Source organism: Centruroides vittatus, unplaced genomic scaffold (genome assembly GCF_030686945.1).
Source record: "Centruroides vittatus isolate TY-2023 unplaced genomic scaffold, ASM3068694v2 scaffold_435, whole genome shotgun sequence".
NCBI classification, from domain to species: Eukaryota; Metazoa; Arthropoda; class Arachnida; order Scorpiones; family Buthidae; genus Centruroides; species Centruroides vittatus.
Genome location: NW_027122708.1, coordinates 2,409,107 through 2,434,795, shown reverse-complemented (window position 1 = coordinate 2,434,795; position 25,689 = coordinate 2,409,107). Strand labels below are relative to the sequence as shown.

Here is a 25,689-nt window from a genome sequence, read left to right as displayed (position 1 = left end):
ATTGAAATAGCAAAAATTTTGATTTTTCTTCTACGTAATATATGAGCCATTAAATGAAAGTGGTATAAGTCCATTTATTCATACATTGAGATAATTAAGGGTTTGTACAGTAGAGCATCGGTTATCCGACTTAATTGGGGACTGGGGTTGGTCGAATAACTGAAAAGTCGGATAACCGAAAAGTATGAAAAAATACATTATTAGTATAGTGTATTAGGCCTGGTTTAAATACTAGCCTCCTTTTCATGGTCGAGCCAGTGCTGCCAGCTAAAACACGCAAAAATTTAACAAAAATAATATTAAAGTAGCCAAGACATAGCCAAATATTGTAGCGCCACATCACTAGCGGACAATTGAATTTGCCGACTAGAGCGCAGTTGGTTAATCGATAAGTCGGTTAATCGGGGGTCGGATAATCGATACTCTACTGTATTTGAATCAACTGAAAAATATTGACAAACATTAATAAATTCAGGTAGTGTTTTTAAAACTATACATTGTTAAAACTGTTAAAACTAAATTGTATAAAGTTAAATTTTATTATGTAGTAATAATAATTAATAAAATTGTTATTGTTAGAGAAAATAAACAATTTTTTTATGTTCAAGTGGACTTATACCACTTTCAATAATCACAAATTGTGAAAAATATAATAACATCAATTTTGGGTTACAATTTGAAAAGGTTGTAGACATATAAATTCCAACTGTTGTTGTCCTGTTTGTCTGTCCTTCCTTAATCTTGAGAATGGAGTTAGATGAAAGCTGAGACCAGATATAGGAAACTTAGAGGCAGAAGGCCCTAATTAACTATATGTGATTTTCCAGTGCAAACTGGAAGTCATATTATTTCAATTCAAAAAGTTTCCCCTGAAAAATGTTAATAGATGATCGGCACAACTATATTGTTAACAGGATAAATATGATGTACAGAGGCAAGCCACTACTAATTTGAGATGGAAAGCATATATTTTAAATCAAACTAAAAATATGATTTTTAGTTTGATTTAAAACTGGCATTGTGATGATGTCACAGTAAATAATTGCTCACTTTAATGTAAAAAATGAGCCATTATAAATGAAAGTGGTATAGGTCCATTTTTGGAAAAAAATAAGTAGTGATAGTTTTAGTGAAACAGGTGTCTTTTTTTTTAATATTTATTTAATAACACAGTCAATTGTGTACAATATTGGAATAAGTTTATTTGTAATTATCAATAATAATAATTATTATTATATTATATATAGTTATATTATTGTATAGTTATATTTAGTTGTATAGTATATATACGTGGTACGATCCAAAAGTTCGGGGAATACAGTAATCTACGACAACAAGAGCATGTATTTGAAGTTACAGCGTATGAAATAGATTCTACCAAACCACCTCTACGTGTTCAGGTTAATTTCACCCATGTCATGTGATTAAACCGCGAGCGCTGCTGTTTTTTCCCGGAGATAGTTACCTTTGTCCTGCGACGTAATCAAAGTGGAGTTTCAAGAAGAACCTCCAACATTAAGATTTTGTCAGCGTTTAGGTAAAACACCTACAGAGATTTTAAACTTGCTAAGAAAGGTGTACGGTGATTCTACGGTGAAAGGTCACGGTGAAGTCGAAATGTTGGATGTTGTTCTTGAAACTCCACTTTGATTACGTCGCAGGACAAAGGTAACTATCTCCGGGAAAAAACAGCAGTGCTCGCGGTTTAATCACATGACATGGGTGAAATTAACCTGAACACGTAGAGGTGGTTTGGTAGAATCCATTTCATATGCTGTAACTTCAAATACATGCTCTTGTTGTCATAGATTACTGCAGTCCCTGAACTTTTGGATCGTACCATGTATATTATATAGCCCATTAATATATAGTTCTTGTGTAACAAATGCTCAAACAAATGAAATTACTAAGTAATGCTGTCTTTGTTATTGTCAAACAGTAGTGCATGTGTTGCAGCTAAACATGAGATGTATGTGGTAAATTTAATTTAATTTTTGTTTACATTTGAGGCATTGCTTTAAAATGAAAATGTTATGTCATGGAAACAAAAATTAACATTAGGTAAATGATTAGTTTAGTTGTTGGTAAATGAGTAGTGATTTGGAATATATGCAGATTGTTCAGTGAAAAAATGAATAAACCACACTACTAAAAATTATTGCTTTTACATCAAATGCTATCGTTTTTATTCTGTAAATGTTTTCTTCAAATATTAAGAATTCAGAAAACAACAAATTTGTTTCAAATGCTTTTACTGCTAGTAGTTATATTTCTGAATAAAGTTGATTTTAATAATTAACACACATACATACACACTGAATAAATTAGTTTATTTAATTTTGAAATAACTGATAGATAGACTTGTTAAATATTTATCAATGTCAAAACCATACTTTGTTTACAACTGTGTTTCAGTTTTCATTTTATAGATTTCATTTTTTGTTTATACTGTCTTAATGATTATTTTTCAGTAATAATTTTTTTTAATATTAATATCTTATAATAATTATTTTATTGATTTTTATTTTAACTACATTTTAGTTATATGTTAATTTTAGTTAATTTTTGTATAAATTTTATTTTAATCTGAAATTTTGGTCTTTATGATTTTTTTTATTTTTATGTTCACATTTGTTTTTATTCCTTTCCATAGAAGAGAGATACTCATTGAAATTAAGCTCAGCTGTAAAATTTTATTTGAAATGTGATGAGAAGGGTAAGAAATAAGTTTTAACTTACATAATTATGAACATTTTATATTAATTTTTATAACCTAGAAATTTATTATTAAAATGGGTATATTTAAAAATAATTATTTAATAGCATATATAATATTTTATGCATATATTTCAAATATTTTAAATATATGCATAAATTATTATTAGATACAGTATTACATACCATATGTTTTATAATTGCAAGATAACTCAAGATTTTATAACTTTAGTAAATTATATTACAGGACCTTGAAAGTGCAGTTTCTCTATGGTAGAATTACTAAAGATGAATATATAAAAAAAGTATTTTTAAAAGAATTTCATTAATAAATTTTTTTTTGATAAAAATTCTGAAATATTCCATTTCATAACTATATAAATGTCACTTACTACTCTGCTGTGATTTCTGCTTTTTTTATTTGCTTTTTTAGGCTTAAACATATATAACAAAGTGAAGTTCATGGTATCTGGCTTTCAGAGTTAGAAAAGGAAAAAAATACCAGCTGTGTACAAAGGAATAAATTTAAGAGCTATTTCTAAAAAATTAATCATTCCTTGAGCATAGTTGAAAATTTTCTTTCAATCCTGTTGGTTATGGCAATGAAATAGCCACTGGCAGAAAATGATTTCATACAAGCATGAGGAATGCCTACACACAAGGCATTAATTGGTAATGAAAGCCTCAACAAAATTTAAAAGCAGTTTAAATGTATCCAAAACAGTTTTGTGGTGTGTACTAAAGCATAATAAAAATGTTTTCTACTCAGAAGCACTCCTCTCCTGAATAAAAGTAATAAAGAAATTTGACTGGAATTTGCCAGAAACAATATGGATTGTGACTGAAAATAGGAACTTTTCTATTTCTTTTTGTGCATATTTTGCTTCTTCATTTGATGGGAATATACTAAATCTATAATGCTTTGCAGGTGATCTTTCCAGATGAGAATAAATTTAACTTTGATGTTGCTGATGCTTTTTCTGGATACCAGCATGATCTGAGGAAAGAACCATGCTATTTTTCTAAGCATAATGTTGGCAATGCCATGGTTTGGGCAGTTTTCAGCTGGAAAGACAATCATCTCCAGTTTGTTTCTTCAAAAATGAACAGTTTTAAATACATTAAGGTCTTGGATATCAGTGTCTTTCCATATGTTTGTCAATTTCTCAGAAAAACATTACTTATCAACAAAATAATGCAAGTATCCATGTTTGTAGAAAAAGCAAGGGATGATTCTGAGTATAATGGAATGGAACTTTTGGAACTTTATTTTTCTGATATTTAAATCTAGTGGAAAGCCTTTTGGTGTATACTTGTTAGACTGATGATTTTTTGCATAAATATTTGAGTCCTAAAATGAACTGAGAGATGCCATTGAATCAGCAGGGACATGCATTGATGTTAATGTTTTTTCAAAATTTACTTAATTTTATGCAAAACAGAATATTTAAAGTTATTAACTATTCAGGAAATCCAACAAAATATTAATATATGTAAAAATTTTCTTCTCAATTGTTCAAAAGCTTGTTAATGGGTGTTTTTAACAAGACCTTATAATTATGAAACAGGTGTTTTTGTTTAAAAAATTTTCTAAATATAAATATTTTCAAATTACTTTTGTGTGTGTATTATCATAAGAACAGCTGTTTGTTAAATTACAGTTCTAAAACTTGAGTCAAAAAATCTTATGTGAGCTTCATAATTATGAAATGATTTGCATAATGATATAATGCATATAATCAATATATGTTTTTGCGTATGTAGGGTTCACACTCATATTTGAAGCTTGAACTATTGTTTTTTTCATCCAACTTGACGTATTAATTTTAATGTTGAGTCAAAACTGACACGTAAAATTTTTTCACTGGTATTGATGTTATTTGTATTGTATTAATGTATTTCACTTTCAGTTGAATTTTAAGAAAAACAACATTGTATCTTAAATAAAGTATTTGGTGGTTTTATTGATATTTTATATATATAAATTTCAGATACACTTGACTCTAGTTAGTATCTCTAGATTAAACTTTATCTTTTTACTAAGAATCTAAAAATTTTAGTGATTAAATTTATTTATTAGTGCATTTTTATAGTAGTAGATTCCATTTTATGACTGTTTATTCTGTAATTTTTCATTGGTATGACTTGTATAATTTTATTATTATATGAAATGCCATATTTAAATACTACAGCTTTTACTGGCTATTTTATATTATATTTGAGGTTTATTTTCAATAACACATCATTGGTTTGTGTTACTGTGCTTAAACAAAGTGAAATTTAATGTACAATGTTTGTTAAAGTGTACTTTTACAGGAACTAACTAGATTATAAAAGGAGCATCTATTGTAATTATTATTATGATGCTGCTGTTTTGGAAATTTAAATATAATTTTTTTTTTTTTTGAATTACTAAAATTACTTAAAAGAATATAATTAAATATTGTAAATTGTAGGTAGAATAGGCACTCCTCATTTTATGGCACCTGAAGTTGTCCAAAGAAAACCATATGGCAAACCAGCAGACATTTGGAGTTGTGGAGTATTATTATATACTCTCTTAACAGGCACTTTACCATTTATAGGAACAAAAGAACGACTATATGAAGCAATATGCAGTGGAAGGATAAACGTAATTAACTATAAAATATTAGTTAAATTGTTAATAAATATTTTGCAATAATGTTTTACTTAAAAATTTAATTTTGAAAACATTATAAAATAATGATTTGAAAAAATAGACTTTAAAATAATAACAACGGTAGAAGTTTGTTAACCTGGCACCTATCGGACCAGAGTGGTGCTAGATTATTGAAAATGCTGGATTACAATGCTGAACATTGTAGACATTGCTACATTTTGTATCAGTGAAAGCCCACAACACAAACAAGGTGCTGTAACAAAAGTAATTTTTCTCATTCACATTACTCTTAATCCCACAGTTGACTTCCCCAACATGTAGCGATGTGCATGGCCACACACACTCACTTTTATTTTGATCTTTGTTCAGTGTTAGCACATTGTGCCCAAACAAATTTCAACTTGTGGAATATTAGCATGCAGTATTTTTATTGGCTAATTTCCAAAGGATGCCAGATTACTGGACATTCTGGATTATTGGATGCTAGATTAACAAACTTCTATTATAATTGAATTTATTAAGATGTAGGTTTACTCTTATGCATTCAAAATATATAAATTTAATGTGAAAATTTATTGTGAGTTTGTTTATTTTATCAGCATGTGTAATTCTAATATAATAATCAAATTTTTTTTAATTCTAAAAAATTATTTCATTTTGTATATTTCAAGTTATGTTTTTTTTAATTTGTAATTGAATTACAGTAATTATACATTTATTGTATTGTTATAACTTATTACTCTAAAATATAGTATGATTTCCCGCAGGAGTAAATAGGATATACGATATAAATATCTTGAAGTATTTCTTTAAATGAAATAAACCAGGAAATGGATTTTAATAGTGAAACTATTATTTAATCAATTCCTAATTAAGAAGCTATTCCTTACTCTGTCGTCTTCACTTGAAGTGAAGAGAGAGAGCATTATATTGTAATAATTATTGCAAATCAGACACTGTCATTCATTTTAATTGTGTAATGGTGTTATGCTTATACATTTAGTTCTGATTTTATATAGAACTAGCTGACCCGGCCACGCGTTGTTGTGGCTCAAAATGTATCTATTATAAATGTATAACACTTCCCCCGTGGGGGAAATTTCAAAAAATCCCTTCTTAGTGTACATTCTCTTGACGTACCCTATTAAAACGCAATCAAAAACGCATCTAAAATAGTATAATAAAAGCCGAGTTCTTCACAGTAAGCCTGAATCCCGTCACTTTTCCCGCTGGGGAATATCGAAAAATCCCTTTTTAGTGTATATTCTGTTGACGTCTCCTATTAAAACGCAATTAAAAACGCAAAAAACCGCATGTAAACTAGTATAATAGAAGCCGAGTTCTTCACGGTAAGCCGTAATCCCGTCCATCTCCCCCCACTGGGGGGAATTTCGACATGTATATTATATAAAAACACGTGCGTATTCGAATGCAACGTTGTGTCAAAATTTCAAAGGAATCGGTAGGAACAAACGAACGTTATATTTTATTTATATAGATAGATAGAAAATGATCTGCTTCAGTCCATTCTCACAGAAAAGCATAATGCCTCACAGAAAAGCAAACTTAGGTTGTCGGAAGTTAGCGCCATCTGTTGGACATAAAAGCCTTAATCCATATATAAATATATTTTTGAAAGGGGAGAAATGGTGTAGGGGTATGAAAAATAGATAGTAGCCGATTCTCAGACCTACTGAATATGCATATAAAATTTGGTAAAAATTGGTAAAGCCGTTTCGGAGGAGTAAGGTAACTAACATTGTGACATGAGAATTTTATATATAAGATAATTTAGTTTTTATTTTACAAAAAAATAAAAACTTACAGAATAACTTTATTTTACAAAAATTTGTTTATGAATTTTATAATTTTTTTTAATATTAATATCAGAAATTTTAAATATGAATATTTTTCAAATGTTGTCTGTTTACTGAATTTTGATTAATAAATTTTCTAATTTGTAATCAGTGTCAGTATCACTAAATGAATTCATTGCCAGTATATTAGTTGGCTTTATAAAAATTCAAAATAAATTGACTACAACTGTATTTATTATTGTAGATTATATTAAGGTGTTAATTCAACAAAAATTGTCTTCAAGTATAATGATCATTGCAGAGCATAACAATTATCTCATTTAGAGTGACATTTATCTGGTTTAGTTTAAGATTTAAAAAAAAATATACTAAATATAAACATCTTACATTTGATAGTTATATATTAAAACCAGACAATTTCCAGATTACATTGGGCAATATTATTACTACTATTATTAATTTAATGCTAAGTAACTTGGCACTAGAGGCAGGTGTTAATGCCATTTCTTGCTAAATTTAATAATTATAATTAAATTAATATTTTAATAATTAATTCAGAAGGTTCTGGAAGCACAGCAAGTAAGAGTTACAAGTTCAAGTTCTGCTTTGAATTGATTCTTTTCTTCCAGAAACTTCTAAATTAATCATTAAAATATTAATTTAATTGTAATTATTAAATTTTAGCGGAAGATGGCACTTGATGCCTGCCTCTCTAGTGCTACATTACTTAGCATTTAATTAATAATAATAATAGTAATATAGCCTGATATAATTCGGCTATTGTTTGGCTTTAAAATACACTAAAAGCTGTTCAAATGGAAACCTGCCAAAATAGAAAAAATAATTCGTTACAGTGCGATTCCAGTTTACACAAGTTTTACTGAGTTGAATTGGAAATTATAATAAATAGATATTTTTTGTTTCAATTATTATAAGCTAAATGAAATACTAAAATAGTTTTGTGACATTTTTAAAAAGTTCAATTAAATAAAATTTATACAATAAATTTCATAAATTAAATATGATGATGATTTTAAAACATATATTAAATTAATTCATGTGTAGTTTGATTTGTATTACTTGTTAAATGTGTGTATTGTTTCTTTAAAATTCATAAATGTGACTGAAAAGACAAATTTAATCTATCTATAGTAATGTGATATTTGATTTTATAATTTTAATAAACAGATTGGAAAATAAGATTTTAAAACATTTATTTTAAAAAACTGGTCTTTATTTACTCATGAATAAGAAATGTTACATTTGTAATAAAATACTAATTGAAAAAACTTTTTTTAAAAGATGGTTGGAAGACAATGGGATCATATTAGTGATCATGCTCGAGATCTTGTTAAAAAGATGCTTCTTGTTGATCCTGCTGAAAGAATTACTATCGAGGAAGCACTTGAACATCCTTGGTTAAGGGTAATTATAATTTATAATTAATACAAGTTATGAATATTAGAGAAATGATGATAGAATTTACTTTACTTAATTATGGAAAGTTTTTTTATAAGTTTTACATAATTTATTCTGTATTTTTTTTTAAAATTTTTATAGTAAACTTTTGTATTTATTTATTTATTTTTTTTTTTTTTTTTTTTTTTTTTACATAATCTTAGAATTAATAGTTTGATAAGTCATTTAACATGTTGACTGCCAACTACAAATTATCACATAGTTGGCAATTAAACAACAGATACCCTCTATGAGATAACTTGTATAATGTTTTCTGTCATGTTTTGCCAGATATGACTATTTTCATAGTAAGTAGTTATTATAACTGATTAGTGAGCATTGGGAATGAGAACGACACATTGATTGAACATTATAGAACAAACTATAAAGAAGTTTAAAATGTGATAAGAGTTTACTGTTTTGATTGCCAGATACAAATATTTTTATAGTAAATATATTATTAAAGTGGCTAATTTGTGTCTGGAATATGAATGGCAAATTAATTTGGTATCATAAAAGGAAAAGTATTGAAAAAATATTAGAAACCATCAAAAAATAAACATATTTATTCATATTACCCAAATTAAGAAATATAACATTGTGACATGATTATTTATCAGTTGTGAGATATCAAAAATTTTTTCAGTTAGTTTTTATTGTATTATAATAATTTATTCATGAAATTTATTAAGAAAATTCTGTTTATTTTGCTTTTCTTGCTATGATAGTCAGTCAATCAGTTACCCAACTTTATGTATTTTACAATAATTAATTATTAATAGATCATTGCTTTTTTTTTATTGAACAATATTGTTTTATTAAGTTTCCATTCATCTATATTTTTGCTAAATTTAATTTTATTGTGTTATTTAGTTATTAAAAAACCATTTATAAAATTTGTGTTTATAGTGAATTTTTTGATATTCAGATATATAGTTTTAATATTGATGATGATAATGGTGGTGGTGATATCTGAGATGTAAAAAGAAAATTGTGTAAAAAAAAAAAATAAAAGATTATGACAATTTAGATGACAAATTTTTTCCTTAGAAGTTTTTCTTTGGTAAAAAGATGAGCTTTGAAGTGACACCCAGAAGATTTTTACCTGTATTATTATTTTCTACATTTTGAAATAAAGTGCCATGCTTATCTTCACTAAAGAAAACTAAGAAAAGAAAAAAATTTGATTGTCATCTAAATTGTCATAATCTACTTGAAGCAATTTTTTTTACATCTCAGATGTTTCTGTTTGGATTTTAATTGCTTTTGGTTAATAAATGTGTTATTGCATCAAGCAGGGCATTGAGAGATGTTGCCAAGCCTGGGGAAAAATATACATGGTCCCAAGTAAATAAATTATTTGAAAATTGATTTTGAGTTTAATTTTTTTATGGATATATTTATCTTTTTTACAAAATAAAGAACAATAATAAACAACCACTTTACCAGAAATCTGGAACTGTACATGTAGAGAATCACACCTAAATGCAAAATTTCCAGCAAAGAAACAGCCAAATTTAATATTTGAATGTTTTTGGCCACTACTTTATTGGCTCTCTTCAGGAAATTAAAATGGGAAAACCATTCTATTTATAGAATGTAGTTGTGTTCTAATTTTAAAAGTTTCAAAAAGGTTTGAATAAAGGCTGTGGCATATCGTATGTGATCTATATTTTAGGAGTCTAAATAGTATTTCCATGCATTTGGTACATGAATGGCATCCGTGTTGATGCAGGTTTCACTTCTGTCCACCCTGTAGATCTCTATGGCTTCCAATGCTCTAATGTTTTGTTGGTCGAAGACCCTGGGTATTAGGGTAGCCTTGTTTCAACAGGGGAAAATTTCCAGATGTACAGATCACTGCAAGCCAGGTTAAGAGGTCACAAATATGATGTACAAAAATGGAAACATTAATACAGCTCTGGCACGTTACACCAGTGTTCCAGGGATTTCCCCCTGTTGGGACCAGACTACCCTAATGCTCAGGGTCTTCGACTGACAAAACATTAGAGCATTGGAAGCCATAGAGATCTAAGGGCGGACAGAAGTGGAGCCTGCATCAACACGGATGCCATTCATGTACCAAATGCATGGAAATACTACTTACACTCCTGAAATATAGATCACATACGATATGTCTCAGCCTTTATTCGAACCTTTTTGAAACTTTTAAAATTAGAACGTGGCTGCATTCTACGAATAGAATGGTTTTTTCCGTTTTATGTTTCCTGAAGAGGGCCGATAAAGTAGTGGCTGAAAACATTTGAATATTGAATTTGGGTGTTTCTTTGCTGGAAATTTTGCATTCTGGTGTGATTCTCTATAAAGAACAATAATAGTTATTGCTAAGCATGTAAAAAAACAAATTGTGAGATGATGTCCAGATCCCTGTGAATTTTACTTCATCCACCCTCTCATTGGTCCTAGTGTCAAGATCTAAGATAGAATGTATAAGACCTTAAGGTGATGTACAGTTTGTTGGCACTCAGTGACAGCTGCTGAGTGACTGCTTTCAATATTCAGTTTAGTGAAATCATTATAGAGAGTTTTAATTTGCATAAGTTTGAGCTTTTGTTGTTCTGGATAACATTTTGAATACAAATCATTTGTTTCAATCAAACTTTATACTTAATAAGCATAAAATTAAGGAGTAAAAGTAAAATTGCTTTTTGGGGAACTTTGACATATTGGCCTGGAAGTTTTGAGAACATCTGCTGATAATGAGAGAGATTTAAGTTTAAAATTTGAGCTTTCTACACCCAGTAGTTTTTTCTCTAGGAGCATCTGTAGTGTTAGATGAAGAAGAAAATACAACTTTTTTAGTGACTTTTGCACTTTATGATTGCTTATATTTCAGCAACCCATTTATAGAAAAACTTGAAAATTTTGCACACTACCTAAGAAAACAGTTATCTTTCAAACAAGATATTCAGAATTACTTTAGGTGTTTGGGGCAGAGAAATTGACCCTGAAAATTGGCAACTGTGATTTCTGTATACATAGTATAGTCAGTTAGTGACTTTTTATAAAGTGTAGAGTCATGACAGTGACTCTACACATTATAATGATAACTATGATTCTTGATTTTACATAACATTTTTTCAAGTATAACCTCTTAAATATGGAAATGATTTCTTGGTTTATCATTGACAATGTTCAAAAGCATAAATACAGTATAATCTTTAAATTGGGATTGTAACAATCCCAATTTAAAGATTATACTGTATTTATGCTTTTGAACATTGTCAATGATTATTAAAATTTGATAATTATACCAAAAATGTGTTAATTAAATTAATCAGATTTTAACCAAGGATTAATGAATTTGATTTATATGTTGGCATATATTACTTATTAATAACATTAATAATGAATTTTAATTAAATTTATGTCTGATAAAACATTGTCCTAGAATGCAATTTGAATTCATAATTTTCATGTAAGAATTCATAATGTGAATGCATTGCAAATTATCATTCAGATTCCAAATAGAAGGTTCTACAGATATGATATATGGTAGTTTGATATAATACGATTATTATAGCTTAAGCATGTTTTAAAATTAATGTGTGTTCAGAAAGTAAATGGTTAAAACAATTTTTAATTTATTGTAATCAATAATTATAGTAATTTATTAATACTTACAGGAAAGAGAGATTTGTGCTCCTAAAACTCATTTAAATGAAGCTGTAGAAGAAATGAGAAAATTTAATACAAGACGAAAATTAAAGGTATGAAGTCTAAAAATTTTAAAAATTTATTTATATATATATGTTACTGGCAAAACCTGATTTTACGCCAAACTAGTTTTGCCTAGGCCAAACTAGTTTGGCGTAAGCATGTCAGGCCAAACTAGTTTAGAATTATTATTCAAGTATATTAATGGTTAAATATAAAATTAAAAGGCAATCAATTAGATGAACAATATTTATTCAAACATAGTCTATTTAATTATAAAAAAAACGGGGTTAATGTTACCCTAGGTATTGAAGGTGGTGGTTTGTCTCCAAGCCCAGCAATCAGAAGACATGGAACTGTGGGGATGTGCATTCTAACCTAACCTATTCTTATAAATTACCAAAATTATTAAGTAGACTATGTTTGAATAAATATTATTCATCTAATTGATTGCCTTTTTTATTTTAACCATTAATATACTTGAATAATAATTCTAAACTTGTTTCGCCTGACACGCTTACGCCAAACTAGTTTGGCATAAAATCGGGTTTTGCTGGTAACATATATAGATTTTTCATGCAAATTAAAATATAAAGATGTTTCTTCAATTTAAAAAAAAAAATTATTATTCAACAATTAAATTTTCTGAATGTAACTAATATTTGTTAATCAGTGATTTTGATGGTTTGATATTTGGTAAGTGAAATACTAGTTGATGAAATACGTAAATATACTTCAATACATGGTTTAAATCTAAAATATAGTTTTCGTTAATGAGATAGAAGAGTAAGTCAAGTATTTTTTATTCAAAGTTATGTACTATATTTTAAGATAGTAATGAAAATAGGTTGGTTAGGAAGTCTTTACTTTTTATTTTTTAGAAATTTAGTAAAATTTAATAACAGCTTTTATTATTGAAAATGTTTAGAAGTAATAAAAATTATTTGATATAAATTATTAATTTAATATAAAATTTTATAATTAACATTTTTATTGATGTGACTGTAGTAAATACTCAATAATATTTGTTAGTGACAAAAATAAATGTACAAATGATTTCAAAATCCTTAAGAAATAAAAACTACTTTACTTTACCAATAAATTTTTATATTCAATAATTTAATTTAAAAATAATTCTGTATTTTTCATTATTGTAAATATGGTAATGCCTGAAAATGTAAACTATAAACTCATTGGATAGTATAAAAAGTCCATAATGAAAAATATCACATTTGATAGTCTCAAAATACCAATTCTGTGACCTTTCATGTAATTTAATTATAGATGACATAAGTTTATGGAATGAAGATTATTCCAAAAATGTTACATTGAGTGATCTTTGGTGTGTTTGATAGTACCACTTTATATAAAATTTATAAATAATTTATTGAAAAATAGTTAAGTACTGCAAAATCAGGTTTTTAAAGATGGGTGTTCAAAATGTTTGTGGAATTTTTCATTATAGCCTAGAATATCTAGAATAGAGATAATCTAGAAAAAGCTTGAAAAAATTAAATGTGAAATTATTTTAAGTTTAAAATTATTCTGTTATCTTCTGTCATAACCTTTTTTTGTGTGTCTAAAGCTATTCAATTAGTACACAGTTAAGTTTTCCTAATTACAAATATGCCTAAGCTAGGACAATTTAAGGAGGGTAAGGTTATAAAAATGTCCTTCAAAACTTCTTGTTAAGGTTACCAACAACTTTTATTTATAAAAAATGTTTTAGGCTTACTTTGAGTCTCTTCAGTTTTACATGTAGAATAGATTTTGATTTGACAAATCAATTTATATACATATATCAACATCCCAATAACCTGTTGTATATTAATAAACAAACAACCAACCAACAGCCAAAATAATTGGGCAGAAATCCTACAAATATTATAATTAGAAATTAACTGATAAGAACAATTAGAGGTAGACATTAGGTGCTATCTCTTGACTAAAGTAGAACTATAATTTAATTTTAAAATTTAATTAATCCCATTTCATTAATATTTATCATTTTCCAGGGTGCTGTTCTTGCTGCTGTTTCAAGTCCAAAATGGACTGGATTTTATAATGATCCTTCTTTAGATGGTACTGCAGACTTCAATATAGATGATGATGTTACTTCGACAGGTGGGTAGACTTATATTTGTCTAACTAATTAATTACAAAAATAAATGTGGAAGTCACATAAAATAGTTAAAATTTTCAGTAACTTAAGAACATTTTAAAGTAATAAAATACAAAATTTTAAAATTTATTGAATTTTAATTTAGTAAAATATATATATAAAGAATATTTTTTATCATTGTTTATACCTATATTACTTACACAGTACTGTATTTGCCTTTATTATTCTATGAAAGCATCTTCATTTCTTCCTCAGGCATTATTAGAGCTTTGGCTACTTATCATATTAACCAGATTATAATTTTTTTTTCTTTATAAATAATAATATGGCATTGTTATGAAAAACAGTACATGATTCTGTTAATCATAGATTTTAAAAATGAGAGAAGTACATTTTTGTTTGTTTGTAATATGTTTATTTTATTATTAATGCTGAGATGAAATTATAAAACTTTACAATTTGAATACATATATGTTTAGATTTCACATTGAATTTGTGTAGAAATAATAATATAAGCAATTTGGTAATTAAATTTCAGGATTGAGTTTATTATATGCATATAAAAGTATAAAGTTAATGATTAATCTGACTGATTTCTCAATCCATGCAACCCAACATGGATAATTTATATTTGAAAATCTATGTTCTGAATTCAGTGGATTTATTTTCAACTTACATAGTCTTGAAACTTGTCAGTCTTGGAATTTGATAAGTAACATAGTAAACTTTGTATTTTTTCTCATTCTAAATACAATTGTGTATTTTTGATTACATAGAAAACATTTTTATTTAATTTGGAACTTCCTGTATTGGATTGTTTAAACCAAATAGTCCTAATTATTTTATTGTTAGTGTTTAATCTATTATTATTTTCAATCATAGTTATTTTAGTTTTTTACATTTCTTTTTCTGTTATGTCCATGTTCTATAAATGAAGTGTTTGCCATAAACAGTTAAAAAAACTTAACATTATCTTGGATTATATCTGAACTTACTTTATTTTCTCTGTAAACTTTACAAGTTTGAGAATTTCAATACAGCACTTCTAACATCTAAGGTTTTCAATGATGATGATGAATAAAGTCGTCATCATTGAAAACTTTTGGATTTACTTACTTACAAATCTTTGGATGTTAGAAGTGCTGTATTAAAATTCTCAAACTTTACAAGTTTGAGAATTTCAGAAAGAAAAGAATGAATTTCAGAACCTCTTATCTACATCTGAAATTTCTGTTGTTATAAACAATGAAGACTATATAGATGAATTACAGTCTTTTTAAGATCCTTTTTAATTCCAGTCAGGAATTGGTAGCTGACAACTTGAAGACAAAATGCTAAAAATCTTCTTTTTAAAAAAGTAGTGATTTTATACACTATTAAAAAAAAAAAAGGTCTAAAAAGTTGTAATTATCAGTACTGCTAAGATTGATGCTAGAGTCCTTTGATGGAAATTGGGTAACTAAAGAAAATTATTATTATTAAAGAAAATTGTGTGTATTGTTTTTGATGTAGTATCATTGTCCAGTCTTTTTTTAAACAAAGATTTTTAGTATTTTACCTTTGTTATTTAACTATCAATTCCTGATTGGAACTAAAAGGATTTTAAAGATTCAACTCATCTGTACAGTCTTCATTCTTAAAAATGTAAATAATTCTAGTTTGTTTGGAACTTTGTCTTTTCACATTTTTGGAACTATATTAAACTAAAATTTAAATAAATAAGTTGTCTTTTATCCATCAAGCAAATATAACTTTTTCACACTATTCTGTTATCTGAAGCTTTGATTCTGCATGATGACAGTTTGTTTTGTAAATATGGTCTTCATTTTACATATGCTACAGCTAAAGCCTGTAAATTAGATAAGCTAGGTAGCCACCTAATGCAAACTATCCAAGTCATTTGGTTAAAATAAGTAACAACTCATTTTGAACTTAATCCACGTAAATCATACTTTAAGTTTTGCAAGTGAATAAACCTGACAATAAACATAACTAACCTGATAATTACTTAAAATATCAAACAGCTGGATTTCTTTATTGGGTTATTATGACTAAATAATTATAAGTAATTTGGCAGGAGGTGGGTGGTTAGGCCATTGTCTCTTCTTAAATTTAATAATTATAAATAAATTTTATAATATTTTGGAAAAAGAGTTGCCCATTGCTATTAGGTATATAAATACTTAGTAATTATTTAGCCTTAATAGCCTGATAAAGGAATCTAGCTGTTCTTTTGTATTTAAATATTATATTATCCAAAAATGAGTGGATGAAGAAAGAAAAACTTAAAATTTCAAGTTTTAGTTCATTCTGAGTCACTGAATATAGATGTAGACAGGTGCATTTTGTTTTTAGCTACTATTTGGATAATGGAACAGGGCAGTGTTGCCAATTCTGGCAATTGCTATATATCAAGTCAGTATTGATGTGGCAACAATGATTTTCTTTTGTGCCTATGATAAAGTTTTTAAAAAATCTGGCTGCAGTTAACATGACATCCAATAGATAGGTTTAAAAAAAGTAGCTTTGAATCATTGAATGAATGTTTTACATAATTTAAAACGAATACACAGTAATTAATCTTTAGTTTTGCTAAATATCAACTTGATATCTTGCAAGTTTAACAAAATTGAGCCAGTTAAAGTCACAGGCATCAGAAAACATAGACTGCTGTGTCATCCCTGTCAATGAACATAGACCACTGCATGTTTAATATTTTGTTGCATCACCTTTTGCAGCCAAAATACCTTCTATAAGTTTAGGCATGCTGTTGACTAGGTGTTCACATTTATCTGCCATTATGGAATTTCAGATAGTTAGGATGGAAGCTTTTAGTCCTTCAACTGTCCAACGGCATGTTTTTTGCATTCGTCTCTTCATAATGTTCCATACATTCTCAATTGGTGAAAGATCTAAGCTGTTGGATGGCTAAGGAAGAACTGTGTTCTTTTCTGCAAGCCACTATTGTATTTTTCTGCTTGTATGATGTGTGGCTCCATCCTGCAGGAAAATGCAGGTTCTATTTGGATATAGCTTTGCTATGGATGAAAGTAAACACTGTTGTAGAATGTTAATGTATTGCTCTGAAGCAAGTGTTCCATCAACAAATGTCAACCTGACCCATACCACTGGTGCCCATGCACCCTCAACCATGGTGCTGGCAGGAAACTTCACTGAGTGGTTTAACAATGAGGGATCATTAGCTTCATTGGCAGATCGAATGACACGTTTGTTTTTGTCTGTTGCTGATAATTCAAATTTTAATTCATCAGATCACAGAATTTCATGCCACTTTTGTTGAGACCAGGAAAGATGTTCATTGGCTCACTGTACTCATTTCTTCTTTTGATGTGCCATTACAAAGGTTTTCACATGCTGCATAGAACCAGAAATGCATTTTTTGCAGTCTCCTGCATGTTGTTGAAACAGATACATTTTTTCAGTTATGTCATTCCATATTGTAGTTACATGCAATGCTGTGGTACGGCAGTTGAGTTTGAAAACAATTGTAAAAAACATCGTAAACTTTTCAAGTTATTTGCTGATGTCCAGCAGCTTTGTTAGGAATGACCATGGTTAGTGTATTGAACAATAATCTGGTGCACTGTTGTCTTGCTTAGCATTAGCTATTTATTAATAGCTCTCTGACATGCCATGAAAGCATTCCTTTAGCTTCCTTTAGATGATATTCATGATAGCATTTCTTAAATCTTCTGAAACAGCTTTTCCTCTTGCCATTGTAGACAAAATGCAAAGGTTCATAAACAAAACTAAGAAAGCACTTTATATTATTCACATGGTCACTGCAGGCTAAAATGAGGCTAAAATAATCAGTTGTTTCAGAAATACTGCAATTGTAACATTATTTATATGCAAATTATTGGTTGGTCTATGTTCATTGATGGGGATGATGCAGCACTCTATTTTCTGATACCTGTGACTCAACTTTAACTGGCTCAATTTTGCTAAATATCAACTTGCAAGATATCAAGTTGATATTTAGCAAAAATAAAGATTAATTACTATGTATTTGTTTTAAATTATGTAAAACATTCATTCAATGATTCAAAGCTACTTTTTTTAAAACTTATCTATTGGATGTTATGTTAACTGCAGCCTGGTCTAAGTTCAGTGGTGACTACTGTATAATCGTAGTTGTTGATGTAATGCTGACAGTTTCATAGTTTTCAAATAAAAACTTGTTAGTTTTTTACGTGACATAACTTGTTTGTTTTTTTTAAATGTGCCCTCTACAGAGGGATGTATAACCTCATTTAAACCGCATATTGATTTTTACCATATGGAAATATCTGATTTTCAGGTCTCCCCCAGATAGACTGGCATGCCAGTCATTCCATGAAAATGCAGTACTATATTGCATATATTTTATCAATATCTTGTACTAGTTATTGATAAAACTGTGTTTTAAAAAAATTTCTTAAATAGAAATCTAAAAATTAGAATGTTTAGTTGATAATTGAATGTTTAATTATATAATAATAATAATAATAATAAAAGTTCCTGAACACAGACGCACACACTGATACACTTCTTTAATTTCTGTCTTGGTTACTATGCCTTGACTTTGGTCCAGCATAGTACGCAGCCACCGGTGTTAACCGAGTATATCTAACTTAACCCAACATTATAATAATAATAATAATAATAATAATAATATAATAATAATAATAATAATAATAATAATAATAATACAGAGAAATTTATAAGTGAGTAGTATATTCTGTTTCACAAAGGAGCGGTGTCAATGGTCCTGGACAGTTTAGATGATATTCATTGTCTCACAGATGGTTCTGAACATGATAGAGATTTCCTGTTAGCTGTTCTAGAAGACACTCACCTGCATGCCTTATTAGATGTAAGTAATTTCTTTATTTAACTGAATAAACTATATTTATTCTAGTAAACAGCACCCTTTATCAGTAAGTGACCTCTAATAAACAGTGCATCAGCAAATTGAAAAATGTTAGACAGCATGCTGTTTTTTATAATAAATAGGATAAATACTTTTGAATAATAATTTGGTACAGTAGAAGTTTGTTAATCAAGTACCTATGGTACCATAGTGATTCCAGATTATCAAAAATGCTAGATTACTGGAAATTTTTGTATTTTTGCAGAATTCAATAAGTTACAGGCAATGAATGTTGCAGACATTGCTGCACATTTTGTATCCATTTATTCTGCCATATGCATAAGATTTATTGCACATGCTCTTTAATTAATTTGAAAATGATACAGTACATGACTATACTGGGTTAAGATTGAATAACTTGCAAAAACATCAGTGAACATATTTATTGCATAAAATCTGCTTGTTTGGCAGTTGTGGTGTAAACATGTATTATGCACAGGGAAGAACCATTAAATGCATCCAATTTGATGTAAACAAGATGATGAAAGAAAATGGGTAATTTTTTTTATTACATTACTCTTTTTTAATGATTGATCTTCCAACATGTAACAATATGCACAGTTGCATCTTCAGTTTTGTTTCAGTTTCTATCAGAGGTCTTTAGCATACAGTGTGTTCAAATAAATTTTGATTTATGGAATCTTAGTATGGAAGATTATTAATGGACAATTCCAAATTGGTTACTTTTCAGATTACTGGAACATCTGATGCCAGATTGCTGAACATTTCAGTTTATCAAATGCTAATAAAGTTTTAAATGTTAAAAATAAAAGCTATTGATGGCAAGAGTCTGTTTAATGTATTATTTATCATGTACAGTACTAGATCAACAAACTTCTATTGTAGTAATTAATATTTTAAATAAAAGTGATTTAATGTGTGTATATATTATGAAAATAGCGTATGGAATATTTAAATTAAAAACACAGATCATAATCATTTTAGAATTCAAAATGATGATCAAGAATATAGTTGAGTGCTAGAGTAAAAATACTCAAAATTATTTTGTTTTCTAAATATGTAATAGTATAATAATAGTAATAATAATGTTTACTTCTCACAAACTATATTTTTAATCTTTTTTAGAAATACTATATAAAATATGAGTAATCGTTTTATATTTTACATTATGTATAAATTTATACATAATGTAAAATGATTACAAAATGTATAAATATTTAAATTTTTGAAGCACTCAATTAGCACTTACTTAATCACAAATTCGTTCAATACTAATTATGTATTTTGCTCATTATTTGTTTGACTGTCTGCTAACTTTTATTTGATATTTAAGCTATCAAAATATGTAATTGTTTAAAAAAATAATCAAGCACTCAATTTAAAAATTGAGTGCTTGATTATTAAATTAGGACACAATTAGCACTTAATTTACAATTTGGTTCCAATTCATTCTGCTAACTTTTGTCTGCCAGCTTAAAAGGAGTGTTTATTTATATATCTTCAACTAAGATTGTAATAGTGATTTTATACATAAGAAAATACTTGAAATTTTTATAGTAAATAAATATATCATAAGAGAAAAATATCTTTTGAATAATTTGTGTATTTGAAAATTATGTATTGATTAATTTGTAAAGAAACAGTATTAAAATTATTTAATTTTTTGAAGAAATTTAATGATAGAATGAGAGAACAAAAAATATTTAATAGAACAGAAACTTTTCTTTAAAACATCCTTACATTTTAAAACATTTTTTGGAAGTCAGTATAAATGTATTTTGAATTAGTATGCTTGTTTTTTAGATCCAAAATAATTTGATATGATAATTTGAATTTAAAATTTTGTACATAACTATCCAACGAGAATACTGTTAACTAAGTTCAAAATAAATGAAACAAAGTTTATATAATGAAGTGTAAAAAATAAAGTGAAACTGAATTGAATTTTTACATTCGGTTCTGTTTTCAAGTAGTAATTCTTTCTTTGAAGAAAGAAATTTTATCATGGGGTTGAAAACTTACTATACTGTTTCCTTGGAAGTGTATGTTTAATGAGTTTAATTTACCAAATATATCACTCAAGTATGTTACAGCTTTAATTTTAATTCATTATTCACAAAATTAGTATATTTCTACAGTTTGTCTCATGATTTTTTTTTTATAGCTTCATTTTTAATGAAAAATGAAAACAATTTCAGAATTAAACTGAGAGGCTGATCAGAAATTTCCACCACTAACCGTAAATCAGTGTACTGTACATGTAACATGTGTAAGGAAACTATTTTATCATTGAAGCTGGTAATGTGTAGGTAGACATTGAAGGCTCGACAAGTGGTATCCTAGATGATTATTTCGAAAACAAATAATGCAACATATTTTGAACATTTTTCCAATGTATCATATATTAAGGTGCTTATGTACTAGATCAGGGGTGGCCAACTTTTGTGTACATAAGATCTACTTTTTATCGTAAAAATGTCTCTCGATCGACTTGTTGTCGTAGGCATAGTCTGAGTGGCGAGGGGGGTATGAAATACATACTATGTTTATACACCGTGCTTCAGTACGAGGTGCACTCCCGCGAGCTATGGGTAAATAAAGAAAATATATGTTCAAAACTATTTTTTATTTTTTAAATCATTTATTAAGTTTTAAGATATAGGCTCATAAAGAAAATAAATTTCCAGACCCAACTTTTGATATTTGCAGTTAAGAGTTCATTCTGTACAGGCGGCATCTAAAAAAATCGATTTTTCGACACTTTCAAGATAGATTTTTATTAACTTAAAATATAACTTAATTTTTTTTATCAATTACAATGTATAAATTGTGGTACTATTTGTTCGTAAACTTGAAAAAGTTGTTATAAAACTGCACAGTACGGCTGATAATTTGATTATAAGATTTTACTTTCGCAATTTTTTTTTTTTTTTTTTGGGGGCGAGGAAAATTTATCATGGAAGAATGATATAAGACTTTTAGACTTATTTTTTGCTAATCTATCAATAGCTCGGGGGAGTGCTCTTTGTACTGAAACACCCTGTATATCTACCTACGTAAAAAACAACGTAATTATTTAACGGGCCAAAATACTCACGTCCGGGGGAATTAAAACAACATGAGTAATTATTAACAATATTTATTAATTCAAATTAGCTACTGATGAAGACAGATTTAGAATTTATTTTATTACGTTACATTAATGGGAGGACTGAGTTTGCACGTCTCTTACCAAGGAAACATAATTAGGTGTATATCCTGACAAAGATAATAATAATGATTCTTCAGTATGGGAATCAGTCCGGACAGAATGTTTAGTCTTCGTTAACTTTAAGTATGAAAATGCCAATTCACACAGGTATGTAGTTCCGAAACAGGAATAAATATATTTGCTACATTTGGTGATTCTGGGATATTTTTCTCAATTGACGTATTTCCAAAAATCCAAAAATATAGAGGTCTGTTGCCGAAAACGCTTACTTATCAAGTAAATAGATAGGTAAGAAAAGCCATAATTTAATTTAAAACATAAAGAACAAGTACTTACATTTTAAACAAATGAAAAATTGAAACTCAACGTTGTCACCGTGGATAAACAATATTGATTAATTATAATAATATTGTTAATACTAAAGAAAAGAAGCTACCGCATGACAGTATCAAATATTCAAGCTAAATGGCTGTGTTTTCTACGAGTCCAGTCATAACTGCATGCATATTGTTGCTTTTGCGCGTTACGTTCACGCGTTGCATTCAGTTACAAGTGTAACACATTAAGTCAAGACATCGCGAGCGATCGACCAAAATTGGCATTGCGATCGACCAAAATTGGCATCGCGATCGACTTGTTGGCCACCCCTGTACTAGATGATGTCATCATCCCACCTCTCTTTTTGTAATTGACATAGAACATCAATGTCAATTACAAAAAGAGAGAAGGTGGGATGGTTTCCAAGTTGTAGGTAATGACATGTATAATTGAAATGTATAATGTGACAAAAGTGTATAATTCCAGCTTTTTTTTCCTTTGGTTCAAAATACTAAACTGAACTCTGAAATAGGTCATTAAGAATTGTTACCTGTGTACACCATTGCGTAAGAAAAATGCGATGTTGGAGGAACTGAATGTGATATTCTTAGTCATATAGATCAAATGATCCAATTGAATGGAAAATACCAATTATATGTATCTCTTGATTAGAAAACACTTTTAAAACATTGTTCTATGTAATTCAAGTTAAAAAAATATTTATTTGAATTAATTTTTTGGTACCTTGTTAGTAATTTTTTTTTGTATTTTTCTATTACAGATAATGTAATGATTCTAATTTATTTTTTTGATGTGTTTTTATCATCCAATATGAAAATTTATTTAAGATAATAAAAATAGATAATTTCTTTAAAATAAAAAATAGTTTCCATTAAAAATTAATTTTATAAACAAATATTAAAACAAAAGAATACACTGCAAAGAAAAATTCTAAAACATCCAGGACAAAATATATTTATATAAAATACATTATAAAGATACAAAATATTAGACTCATATGAATAAGTTATTCTTATCATTTTTGTCATCCTCTTTCACCATGATCTCTTTCATCATGTTATCAATTTGTTTATTCTAAAAATTTTCTTGTGATAAGAAAATTTATAGAATAAGCAAATTTTTTAATTGAATTTTAAAAAGTGTTAATAGAATTGAAGGAAATATTCAGGTAAGTTAGTGAATATTTTCACTTGGAATAAATTCTAACTTTATTTATTTTTACTATTTTCTTTATAATCAATATAATCAATTTATTAAATACAGTACTAATTTCTCAGACACATTATATATCATACATAGTTCTAACACATTATTTATGATATATATGATAATTTATTGAACTTTAATTATGAACTTTAAAAATATGAAATTTCTTTTTTTTTTTTTTTTTTTTTTTTTTTTTTCAATTTTTGTAGTTTGATTCATTACCTCAATATTTGATAGTTGATGTATGTTACAATTAACAATTATTGTAAAAATAATTTTATAATTAATGATGATAGGAGTCAATAATAGTGTTGAAAAAAGAGTAAGTGAACTCCCTCTTCAAATTTGTTATATAAATTCCAACCATATGAATTATTTTACTTGTTTTTCACTATCCATTCTCATTAGTGCAAGATACTTAAATTGTCTAAAAGTAACTTACCTACTTTTATATAAAAAGTAACTGTAGTGAGACTAAGATGGTGGTGAATGATTCAGACTAGAATATGAAATTATCAAGGTAATGTGTGCTTGCCATTCAAAGTGCAGAAAATCTAGATTATTTTCTTGTAGCTTGTTACTATTTTTTAAATCATGAAAGTTTTAAATTTAGGTGATTATATTAATTGCAGTTTTTCAGTGAGAAATTTTGTTTTTTAGTGTAATTAAATATCAGATATTAATTTTCAAATATTTTGTTGTCTTAATTTCAAAGTTCCTCCTCCTCTTCTCCTGAAACCATAAGCATTGTAACTGCCTTTGTTTGGAAGTATTCTACAGTTCAGTGATTTTATAAAAAGTAATTGAACAGCATCATATGTTGGCTGAGTAAACTGAAAAAATGATCAAAATACTACTATAAACAGTCGCATTCCGTTGATGATGATTAATAAAATCTCACTAATACGTAAAATACATTTATAATTTTAAAAATTAATTGAAAATTTTAATTTATTTTAACTGAATATAAGTTTTTTTTTTCATTTAGGCTGTTGTTGGTTGATGTTAAGTTGTCCTAAAACAGCTTAGTTATTTAAAATCCTTTGGCAGTATTTCGTTGGTGCCAAACAATTACTTTCCATGAATCACTAAACGTAGCAATTATAATAACCCCACAAGTCAGGTTTTATCTATTACAGAAGTTTAGTGAAGCCTTTTTCATATACTCAGCAGTTTTATTGTTGAGAGTTTATTTGTAAACTGAAACTTTGATAATTTTGTTGCTGTTTAAAGAAAAAGTTCTCAATATTACAGTCGATGCAATACCAACTAGTAAGAATTTGTAAACACTTCGTGAAAGTGAAATTTCTCCATTATGATAACTGTCGTCTGCATTTAGTTCTGTTCTATAGATTTTTTTTTCCGTGATAAAAACGTTTCTTTGATGTTTTGAGCATGTTTATAGTTTAGATGTGATCTTAGGCTTTTCTCAACTTTTTAATATTTCTTTTTAAAGAAATGTCGATTTGAATTTTGTTTCCTACAACAGATGTTCATTAGAGGCTTAGCCCTGTAAGAGTTCCCGCAAACCATTCCAGAAACTGAGTTTTAGAAGACATTTGATAAGTGACATGTTCTTTGGGATCTCTGCAATCGAAAAATTATTTT

The 25,689-nt window shown here is 27.7% G+C and overlaps 1 protein-coding gene across 6 annotated transcripts in view; it reads left to right on the top strand.

Moving 5' to 3' along the window:
- The window catches only part of LOC136989043 (peripheral plasma membrane protein CASK-like), a 262,489-nt gene that overhangs the window by 26,951 nt on the left and 209,849 nt on the right, over positions 1 to 25,689 (top strand). For 2 of the 6 annotated variants that reach the window (XM_067287105.1, XM_067287108.1), the window contains exons 6-11: positions 2,654 to 2,716; positions 5,172 to 5,347; positions 8,476 to 8,598; positions 12,279 to 12,362; positions 14,325 to 14,433; positions 19,186 to 19,307. In XM_067287105.1, coding sequence (XP_067143206.1) covers positions 2,654 to 2,716; positions 5,172 to 5,347; positions 8,476 to 8,598; positions 12,279 to 12,362; positions 14,325 to 14,433; positions 19,186 to 19,307 — 677 coding nt within the window. The remainder of the gene's footprint in view (positions 1 to 2,653; positions 2,717 to 5,171; positions 5,348 to 8,475; positions 8,599 to 12,278; positions 12,363 to 14,324; positions 14,434 to 19,185; positions 19,308 to 25,689) is intronic. The other 4 variants (XM_067287111.1, XM_067287106.1, XM_067287110.1 and 1 more) reach the window with 2 other exon arrangements.